General features: G+C 30.4%; 3 protein-coding genes across 4 annotated transcripts; all 3 read right to left on the bottom strand.

The window, feature by feature from the left end:
* Positions 1 to 5,311: 5,311 nt before the first annotated feature.
* On the bottom strand, positions 5,312 to 9,318 carry LOC130893888 (dynein intermediate chain 3, ciliary-like). Its single transcript, XM_057800326.1, has 8 exons — positions 9,127 to 9,318; positions 8,495 to 8,708; positions 8,131 to 8,392; positions 7,466 to 7,727; positions 6,800 to 7,192; positions 5,951 to 6,188; positions 5,646 to 5,877; positions 5,312 to 5,448 (listed from the first exon to the last, which is right to left on the bottom strand). The coding sequence occupies exons 1-8, from the start codon at positions 9,255 to 9,257 to the stop codon at positions 5,384 to 5,386; spliced, it is 1,797 nt and encodes a 598-aa protein (XP_057656309.1). The 5' UTR covers positions 9,258 to 9,318; the 3' UTR covers positions 5,312 to 5,383.
* A 1,181-nt stretch (positions 9,319 to 10,499) lies between these two features.
* Positions 10,500 to 13,768, bottom strand: LOC130893833 (G protein pathway suppressor 2-like). 2 transcript variants are annotated; one of them, XM_057800243.1, is made up of 5 exons: positions 13,347 to 13,768; positions 12,974 to 13,245; positions 11,526 to 11,573; positions 10,752 to 10,985; positions 10,500 to 10,697 (listed from the first exon to the last, which is right to left on the bottom strand). In XM_057800243.1, the coding sequence occupies exons 1-5, from the start codon at positions 13,664 to 13,666 to the stop codon at positions 10,564 to 10,566; spliced, it is 1,008 nt and encodes a 335-aa protein (XP_057656226.1). In that variant the 5' UTR covers positions 13,667 to 13,768; the 3' UTR covers positions 10,500 to 10,563. The 2 variants fall into 2 exon arrangements, with proteins under 2 accessions (XP_057656226.1, XP_057656227.1); XM_057800244.1 differs by lacking the exon at positions 11,526 to 11,573 and having other exon boundaries at positions 13,347 to 13,762.
* A 961-nt stretch (positions 13,769 to 14,729) lies between these two features.
* LOC130894469 (probable ATP-dependent RNA helicase Dbp73D) lies at positions 14,730 to 17,546 on the bottom strand. Its single transcript, XM_057801333.1, has 7 exons — positions 17,408 to 17,546; positions 16,998 to 17,352; positions 16,477 to 16,936; positions 16,046 to 16,237; positions 15,524 to 15,992; positions 15,013 to 15,232; positions 14,730 to 14,954 (listed from the first exon to the last, which is right to left on the bottom strand). Exons 1-7 carry the CDS (start codon positions 17,428 to 17,430, stop codon positions 14,766 to 14,768), a joined length of 1,908 nt encoding a protein of 635 aa, XP_057657316.1. The 5' UTR covers positions 17,431 to 17,546; the 3' UTR covers positions 14,730 to 14,765.
* Positions 17,547 to 17,925: the final 379 nt, after the last annotated feature.

The following is a 17,925-nucleotide window of genomic DNA, read 5'->3' as shown; positions in this document are numbered from 1 at the left end:
TATCAATTAGATTTTACGTGGATAATTATAAACATTTCTAGGCCACGTCATTCGAACAAACATTTACTAAATGATAAGAATTTTTTGTGGTCAAGGTACTATATCAGATTTGGTTGCTAACATAATTGTGTTAAATACATTGTGAGGGAAGAGCAAACTTTTTACTCTATTACAAGTTGTTAGTAGGGTAGTTTTGTGCACATAATTTATTCAAATACTCGAATCTAGTTACTTTTTTTAAATGTTTTAGTGAGAATAAAATCCACGATAACAACTATAGTGTTCGGAATTTATTAAATCGTGCAACGCCGCATGGGCAAGATGAAGTTTTTTGTCTCTCCTGTCTGTAGGATTCTTCATGTTTTTGTTACCTTTTTGTGAAGTGATAGATAGTCTTTACATAACATTCCTTGCATCCTTGTTGTAATAGAAATTTTATTCCAAGATATAACATAAGTAACTTTTATTTGTAATAAATGTATTCTTTGAAGTTATTTTGTTAAAAAACTATTGATATTTGAGCTAAATTTACTCAATTCTAATGAGAATATGTCTTTTTTTAATTTAAGTGCTTTGGTTTTATATCACAGTAAACAAAGTTCTTCATATGTTAGTGTGCCTGGATGTGTTAATAATACTACGAGGGCTGATCAGAATATGTGGAACGTAATAAATTGTGATACTGTGCATTGTGATGTTAGTTAATGAAAACATAAAGGTAAGTGCGATATAATGTTTCTGGTAGGGCATTGTAAACCAAAACAAAAATTTTCGACGTCAACGATACTAGTCATAATCTTGTGACATAACGTGTAAATATTTTTATTGATCAAGTAATGTACATAATCAAAAATGTCAAAGCTGCTCCCCCTCGCTTACATCTATGGTTGTCTTTATTTTGGGAACCATTTTGTACGAAATTTTGTTTGATTATTTCAAACAACAAAGTCCATCAAAATTATTGAATACTGTTTATGATAGTCATTTACGTACTCAATACTTCTACTTTGACAACTCATATGAGCTCATGATTTTTTCCCTCAAAGATCGATCCTTTATAAATAATTTCTCAAAATATGAACGCAATATGTGCATTATTTTGTTCTGTAGCATTTTTTAAGTAAAAGACTGTCATTTCACGTGTTCAATACTTTTACTTTAAAGCACCATATTTCGTTAATTCCGGTTCATTGTACGCTCATGATTTTTTCCCTCAAAGATCGATCCTTTATAAATAATTTCTCAAAATATGAACGCAATATGTGCATTATTTTGTTCTGTAGCATTTTTTAAGTAAAAGACTGTCATTTCACGTGTTCAATACTTCTACTTTGAAGCACCATATTTCGTTAATTCCGATTCTTGGTGTGCTCATGATTTTTTTCCTCAAAGATCGATCCTTTATAAATAATTTCTCAAAATATGAACGCAATATGTGCATTATTTTGTTCTGTAGCATTTTTTAAGTAAAACTGTCATTTCGCGTGCTCAATACTTCTACTTTGAAGCACCATATTTCGTTAATTCCGGTTCTTGGTGCGCTCATGATTTTTTCCCTCAAAGATCGATCCTTTATAAATAATTTCTCAAAATATGAACGCAATATGTGCATTATTTTGTTCTGTAGCATTTTTTAAGTAAAACTGTCATTTCGCGTGTTCAATACCTCTACTTTAAAGCACCATATTTCGTTAATTCCGGTTCATTGTGCGCTCATGATTTTTTCCCTCAAAGATCGATCCTTTATAAATAATTTCTCAAAATATGAACGCATTATGTGCATTATTTTGTGCTGTAGCATTTTTTAAGTAAAAGACTGTCATTTCACGTGTTCAATACTTCTACTTTGAAGCACCATATTTCGTTAATTCCGGTTCTTGGTGCGCTCATGATTTTTTCCCTCAAAGATCGATCCTTTATAAATAATTTCTCAAAATATGAACGCAATATGTGCATTATTTTGTTCTGTAGCATTTTTTAAGTAAAACTGTCATTTCGCGTGTTCAATACCTCCACTTTAAAGCACCATATTTCGTTAATTCCGGTTCATTGTGCGCTCATGATTTTTTCCCTCAAAGATCGATCCTTTATAAATAATTTCTCAAAATATGAACGCAATATGTGCATTATTTTGTTCTGTAGCATTTTTTAAGTAAAACTGTCATTTCGCGTGTTCAATACCTCTACTTTAAAGCACCATATTTCGTTAATTCCGGTTCATTGTGCGCTCATGATTTTTTCCCTCAAAGATCGATCCTTTATAAATAATTTCTCAAAATATGAACGCATTATGTGCATTATTTTGTGCTGTAGCATTTTTTAAGTAAAAGACTGTCATTTCACGTGTTCAATACTTCTACTTTGAAGCACCATATTTCGTTAATTCCGATTCTTGGTGTGCTCATGATTTTTTTCCTCAAAGATCGATCCTTTATAAATAATTTCTCAAAATATGAACGAAATATGTGCATTATTTTGTTCTGTAGCATTTTTTAAGTAAAAGTCTATCATTTCACGTGTTCAATACTTCTACTTTGAAGCACCATATTTCGTTAATTCCGGTTCATGGTGCGCTCATAATTTTTTCCCTAAAAGATCGATACTTTATAAATAATTTCTCAAAATATGAACGCAATATGTGCATTATTTTGGACTGTATCATTTTTTAAGTAAAACTCTGTCATTTCGCGTGCTCAATACTTCTACTTTGAAGCACCATATTTCGTTAATTCCGGTTCATTGTGCGCTCATGATTTTTTCCCTCAAAGATCGATCCTTTATAAATAATTTCTCAAAATATGAACGCAATATGTGCATTATTTTGTTCTGTAGCATTTTTTAAGTAAAAGACTGTCATTTCACGTGTTCAATACTTCTACTTTAAAGCACCATATTTCGTTAATTCCGGTTCATTGTACGCTCATGATTTTTTCCCTCAAAGATCGATCCTTTATAAATAATTTCTCAAAATATGAACGCAATATGTGCATTATTTTGTTCTGTAGCATTTTTTAAGTAAAACTGTCATTTCGCGTGTTCAATACCTCTACTTTAAAGCACCATATTTCGTTAATTCCGGTTCATTGTGCGCTCATGATTTTTTCCCTCAAAGATCGATCCTTTATAAATAATTTCTCAAAATATGAACGCATTATGTGCATTATTTTGTGCTGTAGCATTTTTTAAGTAAAAGACTGTCATTTCACGTGTTCAATACTTCTACTTTGAAGCACCATATTTCGTTAATTCCGATTCTTGGTGTGCTCATGATTTTTTTCCTCAAAGATCGATCCTTTATAAATAATTTCTCAAAATATGAACGAAATATGTGCATTATTTTGTTCTGTAGCATTTTTTAAGTAAAAGTCTATCATTTCACGTGTTCAATACTTCTACTTTGAAGCACCATATTTCGTTAATTCCGGTTCATGGTGCGCTCATAATTTTTTCCCTAAAAGACCGATACTTTATAAATAATTTCTCAAAATATGAACGCAATATGTGCATTATTTTGGACTGTATCATTTTTTAAGTAAAACTCTGTCATTTCGCGTGCTCAATACTTCTACTTTGAAGCACCATATTTCGTTAATTCCGGTTCTTGGTGCGCTCATGATTTTTTCCCTCAAAGATCGATCCTTTATAAATAATTTCTCAAAATATGAACGAAATATGTGCATCATTTTGTTCTGTAGCATTTTTTAAGTAAAACTGTCATTTCGCGTGTTCAATACCTCTACTTTAAAGCACCATATTTCGTTAATTCCGGTTCATTGTGCGCTCATGATTTTTTCCCTCAAAGATCGATCCTTTATAAATAATTTCTCAAAATATGAACGCAATATGTGCATTATTTTGTTCTGTAGCATTTTTTAAGTAAAAGACTGTCATTTCACGTGTTCAATACTTCTACTTTAAAGCACCATATTTCGTTAATTCCGGTTCATTGTACGCTCAAGATTTTTTCCCTCAAAGATCGATCCTTTATAAATAATTTCTCAAAATATGAACGCAATATGTGCATTATTTTGTTCTGTAGCATTTTTTAAGTAAAAGACTGTCATTTCACGTGTTCAATACTTCTACTTTGAAGCACCATATTTCGTTAATTCCGATTCTTGGTGTGCTCATGATTTTTTTCCTCAAAGATCGATCCTTTATAAATAATTTCTCAAAATATGAACGCAATATGTGCATTATTTTGTTCTGTAGCATTTTTTAAGTAAAACTGTCATTTCGCGTGCTCAATACTTCTACTTTGAAGCACCATATTTCGTTAATTCCGGTTCTTGGTGCGCTCATGATTTTTTCCCTCAAAGATCGATCCTTTATAAATAATTTCTCAAAATATGAACGCAATATGTGCATTATTTTGTTCTGTAGCATTTTTTAAGTAAAACTGTCATTTCGCGTGTTCAATACCTCTACTTTAAAGCACCATATTTCGTTAATTCCGGTTCATTGTGCGCTCATGATTTTTTCCCTCAAAGATCGATCCTTTATAAATAATTTCTCAAAATATGAACGCAATATGTGCATTATTTTGTTCTGTAGCATTTTTTAAGTAAAAGACTGTCATTTCACGTGTTCAATACTTCTACTTTGAAGCACCATATTTCGTTAATTCCGATTCTTGGTGTGCTCATGATTTTTTTCCTCAAAGATCGATCCTTTATAAATAATTTCTCAAAATATGAACGCAATATGTGCATTATTTTGTTCTGTAGCATTTTTTAAGTAAAACTGTCATTTCGCGTGCTCAATACTTCTACTTTGAAGCACCATATTTCGTTAATTCCGGTTCTTGGTGCGCTCATGATTTTTTCCCTCAAAGATCGATCCTTTATAAATAATTTCTCAAAATATGAACGCAATATGTGCATTATTTTGTTCTGTAGCATTTTTTAAGTAAAAGACTGTCATTTCACGTGTTCAATACTTCTACTTTGAAGCACCATATTTCGTTCATGCTCCTTTTTTTAGAGCCCCTGACTTTTTTTCGCGCACATCGATTCTTTTCCAATACCTATCCAAAATATATGTTCAATATTCACATTATAATGCCATGTATGATTCTAAAGTAGAAAATTTATTCTACCAATATGACCACCTCCACTTCAACAATCCATATCTTGTTATTGGCATCTTTTAGGATACAACCGACTGTTTTACTCGTAGATTAATATCTTTCAAATAATTTCCCACAATATTAGTTTTATAACTTCATTTTTAAGAGCTTTATAACACCGACACTTGGAATATATTCAATAATTGCTTGTGGTTGACGAAAAAAATAAATTATCAATCAAAATTTCGTAAAAACATATATTACATTGATTCTAGAATTACGAATTACAAATTTATTGAAATTTAATTATGAATATTATTTTATTGATGTAGCATCAATGCTCTCTTCCTCTGCGTGTGACAAGGGAGTTTCAGGAGGTGCTGGAATAATATATCAATATTATTATATATTTTTATTCTGCGGCTACATCCAACAATGTGAAAAAAAATCTGACAACACTGTAAAATAGTATGACTAGATCGAAAAGAAGATATACAGTATCAAATATCAATTAGTATGTTCTGATTTCCACCCAGTATTGTATAATAAATGAAAAAATAAAAAAAACTGCACTTACGTCTTATTATCTCCAATGCTTTTTCTATGATTTGATAAAATTCATTCTCGGCGGTCCGCACGTGTTTATCTAAAAACCCTACGTCCTCCTCTGTTTCTACACCTTCTTCCGTTTCTCCTTCTTCGCCGCCTTCGCCTTCTTCTTTTTGATCTTGTGCTTGTTTCTGTTTCAACCGAATTTCTCGATTACGACCCTCCAGTATTTTTTCTCTACGTGCCTCTCTTTCCATCATCTACAAAGGTAGATGGGTATTTTTTTTTTGTTTGTTGTTTTGTTATTTATTTATTCAAATAAATAATACTCACGGAACTTAACAACATTTTATCATTTTTAATCATTATCGATAGATTTTCGCTAAGTTCTACTAGATATGCAGTGCCGTTTTGGTTACCGACGGCGATAAGTCTTCCTTCGTCGTGAGTTTTAAGACAGTTCAATTTCTCGTCGCAAACTTTCACGCTTAAACTGGCTTGTTTTTGATTTTGTAGAACGTCCCAGACATCAAACATTCCATCTGATCTCGTCGTGAAAAAAACGGATAGTCTACAATATTTTAAAAGTATTTACTTCTTACCTTATAACCCACAAAATACGAGGAATACATCGAAAAATTGGAGGGAAGTTGAAACGATGTGGCTACGTGTCGTATGTATAAATATTTTTACTATTTATATATATCCCCGTAGTAAATTTTTTTAATAAAAATACATTTTACTGTTGGCATAATCTCAATTATGAAATTTAAATAAGACACTAGTTCTAATATTCACTGAAGATTTCGTATCTATATTAGGTTTACAATATTAACTATATTCCCGTTGCATGTTTATTTAGACATATTCAATATGAACGTAAACAAGTTTTTGTTTGTCAAAATTTAACGTTGCGTTTTAAATATATAGTAAATGAGAAATTACAGTAAAATAAAAATAAATTAGAAGATTTAAAAAAAAGATGTTATAGAATATTATAATATCGAAATGTAAATGATAAAATAAATATTATTAGTGTCAAATTTTCAAAAATGACAGCCGACAGTAGATTTAAATTGTGAATAGAACGTAATTAACGTTCTTTATCTCTTTTCAATATTATGGAGTGGTAGATACATCCGAAATAACGTATGTCCTTTCTTAAAATAATAAAAATTTAACCTCGTGGGACTCCAAGCTCCATCTGTTAAAACACACTTATGGAAACTAGTCCATAAAATGCAACTCTCTCGACAATCCTCACTCCAAATTTTGGCAGCCCATTTAGAGACCGTCAAAAAGTTTTTGGAGGAAGCGGGATTTCTTTGAAGGGCTACTATTGGTGCGAAATGAGCGTACGGTATTTTAAATGCCATTTTTTCTATTCCTGTTTTTCCTTTACGATTACCACCAATCAAATGACCTTCTTCGGTACCTATCATGAATCTAGTCGGGATGGTACTCTCGTATTCTAAAATAGAAACGCCATAAGCGTGAGACAATTGCTGTTCATCATCTTTCACGTAATCTAAAATAAGATTATCCGTGGGTTCGGACAATTTTCTTGTATCCCACCTGAAATAGAACGTTTTTAAGATCTAACGCATAATTCAAATGCTTTTTCCGCTTGTTTTCTACAATAAATATAAATTAAATGATTTGATAATATACTACGCCACTGGAATAGCTATCAATCTCAATAAAAAGCTTACATAATGAATTAAAAGTGAGATAGACGAAATTGACGTCGGACATATCCTCTACATATCGATTAGATAATTCGAACATAAATCGATTCAGCACTTACGATTCCCATTGAAAAACATAGATAAAAGTTTTATTTACTACCATTTAATTTGTCCATCGCTGGAACCAGTAAAAAATTCACTACCCGTCTTCGAATGTATCCATAGTAAATTGTTTACAGGGGCGAAATGACTAGTTTCTCTCATACTCATATCAACTGGTTCTGCATTTTTCCTAATATCCCATATAGCGACTTGACCGTTCATTTGACCACTAGCTAATATATGTGGATCTTTCTGATTGTATTCTAAGCAAACAATGGGTTGTTCAGGTTTTAACGTATATAATGGTCTGTTAGGATTTTCTAAAATTAAAAATAGTATTTGTTTTAAAAAATAATCGAAGAACAGTCGATTGTGCTATTCAGAATTGGTCGTTCGATATGATTTCATTCGAATATTTATTGAATGAGTTATCAGTTGTCAAATATATGTGAACAAACATTATTTGTTACAATCATAGAGATGGAATAGTTATCCTGTAACTAGTATATTTATAGGTAGGATGATAAAAATAAATCCAATATAAACTTCGTATATATGTTTATAATATTTTATCTTGCTTAAAAATTATTTAAACTTGTAGAGGAGATAAAAATACAAAAGTTATGGGAAATATAATTTGTGAAAATATTTTTTATTTATCAATATTGTCTTCTATTAATAAGAAGCAGTAACACAGTGAGAGCAACGTTGCCAGATACCTACCGACTTCCCATATGTAAGAAACATGCGATTGTTTCGGAATATAGGCTTGAAAAACGAGATTGCAATGAGAAACTGCCAATTTTGTTTGATTATCAGGAGACCAAGAAATGTGAGTTACAGGACGGGTTGGGGTACATTGATCTTGATAAACATTAACAGTTCTTGCCGAGCTTCTTTCCACCAACGGCATTGGTTCAACATCGGAAAAGTATTGTTGATATATATTCAAAGCATTGTTTTGTAAAATACAATTTTCCATACTCTTTAAAACAAAACATTAAATTACACCACTCTAAATGGGTTGAAGAAATATCAAATATAAACGATATAAAAAACATTGAACTGTATAATGATGGATATTTACTTTAAACAACGACATCATAATAGTATTGAACTGTTCTTCTTTTTCTACTTTTCTTCTATATCTTTTCGTTTGTTCTTCATCGGCTATATTAACGTCTTTCGGCCATCCACCTTCTACGTGATTAACACTTGCGTTGGAGTACTCCGCACGCATAGTGTTCAAGTAGTGCTCCGCTATTACCGGAGCGCATTGTTGAGATCTTGAAACTGGATCTCTAAAATGGCACAATAATAATAATAAAGCTAAATGGAATATCAAATATGGAAAAAAATATGTAGGCATTCGTAGATTGAAAAATAGTGTAATAAAAAATAACATGAAGTACTTTAATTGATAGAAATGTAGTTGTTATACGTAAGAAGAAATACCCTATTAAAATAATACTTATGCTCCGACCCTGTTCCGTTCGCTGACACCAATGAGTCAGATGTTGCCAATATCTAACAGCGGGATTCTGCGGTTTTTCACTTTTTAGTTTCAACACATAACTGGCATCATTATTACTTTTAGATTTTATGAATTCTTGTTTAATTTTATTTAAATGATTCTACTAATTCAAGAATAAGCTTAATTCGGAGGTAACGTCTCTCTTACATATTTAATATTGAAAAATATAATATGAATGTGGTTACCTCAGAAGAAACTGTTTAAATAGTCTCCTATCAGAAGGGAAGTTGTCTATTAATTCTGGCCCTTTGTCGGAAAACAAGCATTGTCTCCCGAATTCACTTCTTTTTTTCTGATATGGGAACGACAAATCCATATTTCAAAGTTATGGGAATAATTAACGTTCAGTAAAACATGTCGTTTCTATAGTAATTTTTATTGACAAAATGTTTTAACAATATTCTTCTTTTTTAACTCTACCTTACATTTAGTTAGTAATAAACAAAATAAGTTCAGAATTATTTTAAAAATCTATGTACAATGTTATAATATCCATTTAAAATATTAAAAATTCAAAATAGTACGATTCCTAATCTGCAAATCGGTAGTACTCGTGCATATTCGGACGTTTCTAACACCTACAGATTATACCTTTCAGTGTTGCCAGAATTGAAAATCTGGTATAAATATCATTCTAAGTTATGATCCGCAATCGGCTGATAGATGATCTATCTGATCATGGATCATAGATTCGGAAAAGCTCTTGTCATTCAATATGACATAAATATAAATTATGATTCAGTATAATTTTGAATTTTATTTAGAATCCCAGAAAGTTCAAATTCATACATATAAAAGTAAGTTATACAAACTAGACGCTTTAGTTTCAGCGTGTCATATAGAAATTAATTCACTTGAACGAGTTATTACACATAGATATATTTAGAAATATTTAACAAAATCAGGGGTATATAATAATGGAAATAAATTTTTTCGTTTATATTTTGGTACTTTTTAGTTTTGAATAAACTTTAGTTAGTGCGATTTTATAAACATTTAACTTTATCCTATTTATTCTATGTTGATATTTAGTTGTGAAGTGAATTCCTGTATTTATCGTATATCATTTTATAGAAGTTTTGTGTGTGAAAATATTGATACTTCTTGTAAATGGTTTATCCAGGTTTCCTGTTTTATATTTATTTTAAATCTACAAGAAAAGCAGGTAATATTTAATTAATTTCTTTATATTCCAGATTTTTTATGGGAAAACTATAGTATGATATCCGCGAAATCAACTCTATTTTCTTTTTTAACTTGTAAATAGTGTTTTTTTCTTGATAAATTGTTTGGGTTTTAGGTCTATTTTGATAAAAAAACAGTTTTCTATTAAAAGAGATATAAAATCAAGATGATATGTTCACAAAAATCTTCTGTTAACAGACACCTAAAATCAAGGAAATTGACCAATAAAAACAATTAATGGGTCTAGGAAGAAATAATTTATCAAGTTTTTGTAGTTTTTTCACAAATTTCAGTTTTCATTAGTTTTTTTTAGTATATCACATTTAAGTCCTCATGAATGTATTTAGGAGAAGGTAAAATATAAAAAAAAACATTTTTAGACATTAACAATTAGTTTTATTTTAAAATATCTGATTCAAATAATGACAACGACATTTTTATTCCCTCGGAGGGTAGTTAACAGTTGGCTGGTATAAAGGTCTAGTCTGGCCCGAATACAAAGAAGTTGGAGGAGTTTGTTGATACTGAGGTGTACTTCTTACCGAATACCCAGCGGTAATACTACCACCCACTATAAATAAATAATTCGTTATTTAAATATCATTTAAAACATTTGTATACTTACTTTTTGGTGCTGGTTGTTGGGTAATTGATAGTGCTCCAGGCAATATAACGTGACCATGAGAAGATGGTGTTCTTAAGGTATAATGATCAGGCAATTTCGGTTCCAAATGGAAGTTCTGTAATCTGGGTGTTTCATAAACGGTTCTAGATGGTTCCCTCATAGAATAATACATGGGTAAATCTTGGGGTCCTACGGGGTAAAAAGCGCTCGGTTGGCTGTTATACTGTGGCGTTTCTGGAAAGAAAACATAATTTAAAACCATCCAAACACTGTAAAAGCAATGGAATTCGATGTATGATGAAGCGAAAACGAAGTGAAGATAACATAAAACAAAAAAGTCTATAATGAGATGGTGCGACATAAGAAATGGTGGAATTACTATATCCAGGAAGATAATATAGTAATCGAAGCATTTATTATTATTTCATTGTGTACTAATCATGAGGAATATGTAGATTCGTATAGTAACTAGATCAAGTTATGTGGAAATGCAATTTAAATAACAAATATCAATGTGGTGGTTAGAAAAGAAGTGACAATGTGACATGTATTTGTGATAGTTTGGTAGAAAGTAAATATTTGACAAAATATCATGTCTTTTTCCAACTATTCGAAATTAGGTGATTGAATTGTTTTACTCTAATAATTACGATTTGATAATTAAATGATTATCGAAGTGAAAGTTTATGTACAAAATAAAACACACGCATAAACATACACAACCAAGAATCGAGATGATATTAGCAGAAAAGCAAAATGTGGTGGGACACTCACTATTCCATAGCACTGCTCGTACTAATTCATTACGTCTATCGTCATCTTCTGAAAATAAAAGAAAAGAAACGTAGAGAAATAATTTGTAACATGCCATTTGGCTTGTTGAGTTTTTCTTCAAACATTTCGAATATTCCTTTGTTCACGTATTGTGACACAGTAGTTACTTCGAATTTATTTATTCTAACCTCCCACTTCATTCGAGAAATTCAATCAAACCTCTGAATGTATTCGAATTCTTATTCTACCTCAGATTTATCTATGGAAATCCGAGATGGTTGCACCCGTCAATTGAATTTCCAGTTGAAGTTGAATTTGGGATATACGGTTGAGACCTTTGGGTGTGGTTGAAACTCCAACCTGGCAGCTTTAGAACAGCAAATATAAAGAATAAAGTCACCACAAATTTACTAAAATTTACTTTAATTTAAAGTGTAGATAGGTAGAGATCGAATTCGAATGCATTCCAATCTTTCATTGAAGTTCTGGAATTAAGTGGAAGGTTAGAATAAATAAATGAGAAGTGACTACTGTGCCACAATACATGAACAAAGGAATATTTAAAATGTTTGAAGAAAAACAAGCCGAATGGCATGTTACAAATTAAATTGGATAATCGACACTTTGGATAAGTTTGGTTTTCCATTGTTGATCTTGGAAATATGACTGGTGCAATGTGTGTGTAATTCGTTTTCAAACTTCACAGCTTCAGTATAACATCGAAACAGATATGATCAATTTGTTCTTAATATTTGTTTTTTTGGTAAAATTTTCAAAGTTAGTTTTATAAATGGATGCAAAACAATCAAAATTTCATGAGTTTGTTATTTTCTCGATAACTTTTGTATAATATTTGAGACCAAAATAGGATGGAATACTTTGCAAAACTACTAGTCCTATAGATAAAAGTTAAAGGACAAAGTTACAGGAAATAAAAAGATTTGCAACTTTTGTATTTACATTTGTTTCACATAGCTTCAAAATTTGTATGAAGAAAATTGAAATAATATGGTTTTTACGCAATTATTTATTTTAAATCAAAAAAATAATAGTGTGTTGAGACATGAAAAAAAAATATTCGGAATGTGTACAAAGTATACCGAGAACAAAGCTATTTAAATACAATTATTAATCAAATTTCAATTCCTTAAGATGTTTAGAGACATTAACACATCTGGCTTTCAAGTATTTTCACCAAAAATATTCTCGCAAGTCCAGGACAATTTAGAGCAATCCAGAACATTCAATACCAAAAAACATGTAGGAAAGGATATAACCAATCTAGATTCATTATTATACATTAGTTTCTTTCAAAGTGAAAAAGAAAATTTAAATGGAAGCACGTAGATAATATTTGATCAAAATAACCAATATAATTGGAATAAAAAATTGAAAAAGTTAGCCTGAAACAGTTTTTTTTTTACATATAATAGTGTATTTGTACTTACTTTGAGGTGATCCTTGAAATGTTGAAGTTGATGTTGTGGGTTTGTATCCATAAGAATGATACATTGAAGCAGATACCTGTGGAGGAGGACTGGGGCTTCTTGGTCTTTTAGCTTGTTTATAAGCTGCTTGTGGAGGAGGTTGCGGTTGTTGAGGCATTTGGGCAAGTCTTGGTTGTGGTGTTGGCTGCGGTTGCTGCTGTTGTGGTTGTTGAATGTATAATTGGGGATGTACCATATTTGTTGGTAGCGACTGGATTGAAATCAAATTTTCTCTAAAAATATAAACTCACTTCAAGTTCAAAGTTAATCACTGTTTTTTTTTATAAATCTGCATCGCTATATGAATTTGATTCTATGAATACTCAGTACATACGTATTTTCTTTCTGTCTCCTTCTATTATCATCCTCATTTAAAACTTTTTTAAGCTGTAGAAATAATTGATGTTTTTCTTCTTTTAAATGGGTCAATTTTTGTTCGAGTTGCGAAATTTGTTCTCTTGTTTCACCTAAAGTCATAACATCTTGTTGTTCTCTTGCCTCTCGTTCCTTTCTCAATCTTTCCTCCTCGACTTCTTGTTCTCTTTCTTGTTTTTTCCTTGCCCTTTCTCGAAGAATATGAGCTTTCAATACCTTCCACATTTGCTCGTCATGATCCGTTGATTTGGTTCCTGTATCTTGAACAGCTGTGGGCATTTTAGATTTTTTGGGGAATGCCACCGATGAAAAATATTGAAAATAATCAATTATTTATTTTTTTATTACAATGGTGTTTGACAATAGGTTCTCTTGTTGTTTGTCAATGTCAATCTCGAGATATATCAAAATATATCGATTCTCAAATCACGTATCGATTGCAATTTAATTATTTCCTTACCTATCTTGTGATTCCATAGAACTTTTTATTTATAAAATTTTATAATAATAAAATAGTAATTGAACTAAACAATCAAATAATAAAGTATATGCTGAAAATAAATAAATATTATCGAAAGGTATATTCAAATAAAGCAATCGTATTAAACAAAATGAAAGTTTGAAATCATAGACATTAAAAATGTACAGATAGATCATAGATATAAATGAAATGATTTTTCATATCTATGATACAGAAACTTGATAGGTATTAAATTACAGAAAATTAGTGATTCTATTATTGAACTAACTATATGATCCCACAATTTTATGAATTATTAAGTATTGAATTATAAAAGGTTATGTTTTTATCTAGATACTTTATGTCCATTTTGGTATTGTAATAAGTATGTGGCTTCATTGAGGTCTGAAATAACTGTTTGCCAATTTGTGAGAAATTGCAATATTTTTTGTGTTTACCAAGAAATTAAAAAAAAATTATGTCACCTCGTAAGTACATCATCTAGTAATTTTTTGCACTTAGGGTATAATACAAGAGGAGAGTTTAGGTAAATTTTGAATGATTATGATCGAAAAGATCTGTATTTATACTTTATATGGTACTACATTATTATTGGATGAAGAAAGGTAAGTTTAATTCGATTTTATATAGATTAGCAAGATCATATTTACAATTTAACATGTTCTTTTTTTGACTTTGTACACATATTATTTTGTTGTATGTCATAAGTAGGTGTACTTTGGAAGTAGTTTCATTAATTTTTAATAAAAATTTAATTAGATTTTTAGCAGGTGAAATTATCAATTACAAATTGGTATTTTGTGGATTATTTGCAAACCTACAGGGTTTAAAAAGGAATAAGACAAAATAATACAAACAGAATCAGAATAATTCATATTATTTCCACAAAAATCCCATTTATGTATTAAAATTACTATTAATAGATTCTTTTCTATTTCTCTTCCATTTATTATTCTTAATCTTTTTCGTCAACAAATTTTTCTCCAAATCCATCTTTTCTTCTTTTTCTACAATCTTCTTCAGTTGTTCTAAGGATTCTTTATATTTCTCACCAAGAGGTTCCAAGTTATCTTCAGGAATAACCAACTAAAGAATAAATACAAACACAATAAGGATCTGAATGAATTGAATGAATAAAATTTACCTCGTTAACTACAGTATGTTTGGCTTGGTTCAACATGGATTTAAACTTTGAAACTTGAGGTTTATTAAGTAAAGTCACTGCCAAACCTTGTTCTCCTGCCCTAGCAGTTCTACCTGCTCGATGTATATACGTTTTAAGATACTTTGGAGAAGAATAAGAAATAACACATTGTACGTGAGGTAAATCAATACCTCTGGCTAACGCGTCTGTACAAACCAATCTGTAAACAACATTAGAGTGATATTTAAGTACCACAAGGCTGTGAACTATACTTTAACTATAATCTGTGATATTACGCAATCTATAACTCCAATTGCTGATATAAAAAGCACAAATATTGAATTGGGCTGACAGAAAAAACCAATTAGACATTATATTAAATGGATAAAAAGGTAATTTTAATTAATATGTAGATATTTTAAGGTTAAATTCCTCAAAAATTTTATTTTATTAACGTTTAGGGTGAAACAAATTGAATAATTTGAAGTTATATTGAAAAAATTGTACTTACAAGTCAATCTCCCCGGCAGAGAACTTCTCAATCAGTTTCGTTCTGTTTTTTCCCTGTAATTGCGAACTGATTTCTTCGATTTTTAATTCATTATTAAACAGAGCTCTTAGTAAAATTGCCAAACGATGACCGCTTTCTGCGGAATGAGCAAAAACTAATGTTTTAGTCAATTTTTCTAATTTAATCAACTCGTACAAATATAGGGGTTTTAATTCTGCTGTTGTAACAACATATTTTTCTATAAGTTCTTTAGGAGTTGTATATTTTCCCACGAAAGTATCAACAATGGTATTGTTGATATCTTCTTGGGTTTCAGTAACTGAAGTAAAAAGTTTCGGTTGAAAAAGAGAAAGTTTTTGTAACTTTTCTGGGTCTTGTGATAAAGTTGCTGAGAATAACAGTTTTTGAGGCGGTCGTGATCGTTCTAAAGCTTGAAGATTTAAAATTTTGCGAGAATTAGAGTTTGAATCTGGAAAAATATAATGTTCAAATAATTGCCAAAAATTTGTGGGAAAAAATCACCTTCATAGATGTGCTTTTCTAAATGATACAACCAATCGTTTTGAACATTTTCCAAGACTCTATCTGCTTCGTCTATTACTAAGAACTCTAAATTACGCAAATTGAATCCTTTTGTAACTTTGAGATGGTCAACTAACCTACCAGCAGTACAAACAAGAATATCAACTCTGCTTATGTAACCGAAAGCTGTATCTGTAAGAGAGAAATGAAAAACAGAAAAACTTTTATTTCCATTATACTCTGGTGGAAAATCGAGTAAAAATCCATTAATTAATTATATTCTGTTGAAATTCACACTGGTAGATTATGATTGAATGGATTAACTATTAGAAGCAATAAAAATATAAATTTCTATGTGAAATGGAAAATAAATCCAGATTACATTATATTCAAATTAATACATAACAAAAAATATAAACAATTGTACTTACTATCAAAAATTAATTGTGCTTGTTCAATAGAAAATGAATTGTTTCCACTGATTAAACACACATCAATATTTGTATTTTGAGAGTAGGATTTGAATGTTTTAAAAACTTGAGTCGCCAAATCTTGAGTAGGTAATATAATTAAAGCCCTAATTTTTTTAACTGTGTATCTTTTTAAAGCTTGAACAATTGGTAGGACATAAGCTAGAGTCTTTCCGCTTCCTGTGGGAGCAGAAACACAAATATCCCTAGGGAAAATAATGTCAGAATGCCTAATACTTTCCAATAGCCAAGGAATTACCTCGGCTTGAACTGGAAAAAAATGTCTGATGTTGTTCGCTTTTAGTAGTTTACGTAAACTTTTATCCAGTTGTTTTATATCTGATATTTTAACTTGTAAGTCTTGAAGATTTACTGATATCACTGTTGGATTAGAAAGCCATGAAGGTAGAACTCTTTTAACCTAATTTAAAAAATGATTAAAGCGATAAATATTGCTCAAAAATATAATTTGAAATACTAACTTTTGTCCTATTAACTAGATTATCAACACCCAAAACTGTAAATCCTTCAGTTGTATCTAATTTAGGTTTCTTAGGAACATTTTCTTCTATGGAATCTTCATTTTCTGGTTTGATTAATGTTTCTACTTCCCTATCAATAAACTCGTCGTTATTTATTTCAGGTACAGTAACTATGGATGACTTAATTCTCCTTTTTTGTTCTCTCGCTTGTAATGTTCTTTGTATAGCTTGTTTAGTCTCTGCATATTTCTCCTTCTGTTTCTGTCGTATTTTTTTATTTCTTTGAATTTTCTTCAATACTTTATCTAATTTTTGCTGTTCATTTTGCGGTACTTCATTCGATTCTTCATCGTGCCTTAAACATTTATTCTCGTTTTCTATGATGATATAGAGTATTTTAAAAAACAAACCTGTTAATAACAAATAACTCCATGATTTCTTATTTTACCATAAATGAAATATTTCTTCTATTTATTAAAAATATATTTATGGATAGACAAAATTAGGTTATGGATAACCTAAATCGTGCGAACCATAGAACTACAATGTACACGTTACCACGAATGATCTGTGTGTACACATGAACGCTCCTAACGATTATTTATAAATTGAACAAGATTTTAGTTTTGATTCGATATACGTTTTTATATTGTTGGTATTATATTATATTTTTGACTGTATGTAAAAACATACCATAGAACTACATTATACACCTTATCGCGTTCATTAGAACAAACATTTGACAACTAGGATTTCCAGCTATAGTAACTTCAACAACGAATGTAGAATTCATTTTTGCTTAGATTTTAGTACCACCATCTACCAATTTTAGTACCATTCCTAAAACATTTACACTGGCAGATTATACGACCAAATCGTTATCGTGTATACGGGCCAACAGATTTCCGTTTGTTTTATAGGTTCTGGT

Source organism: Diorhabda carinulata, chromosome 5, assembly GCF_026250575.1.
Source record: "Diorhabda carinulata isolate Delta chromosome 5, icDioCari1.1, whole genome shotgun sequence".
NCBI classification, from domain to species: Eukaryota; Metazoa; Arthropoda; class Insecta; order Coleoptera; family Chrysomelidae; genus Diorhabda; species Diorhabda carinulata.
Note: the sequence above shows the minus strand (reverse complement) of the source record. Positions and strands in the feature narration are given on the sequence as shown.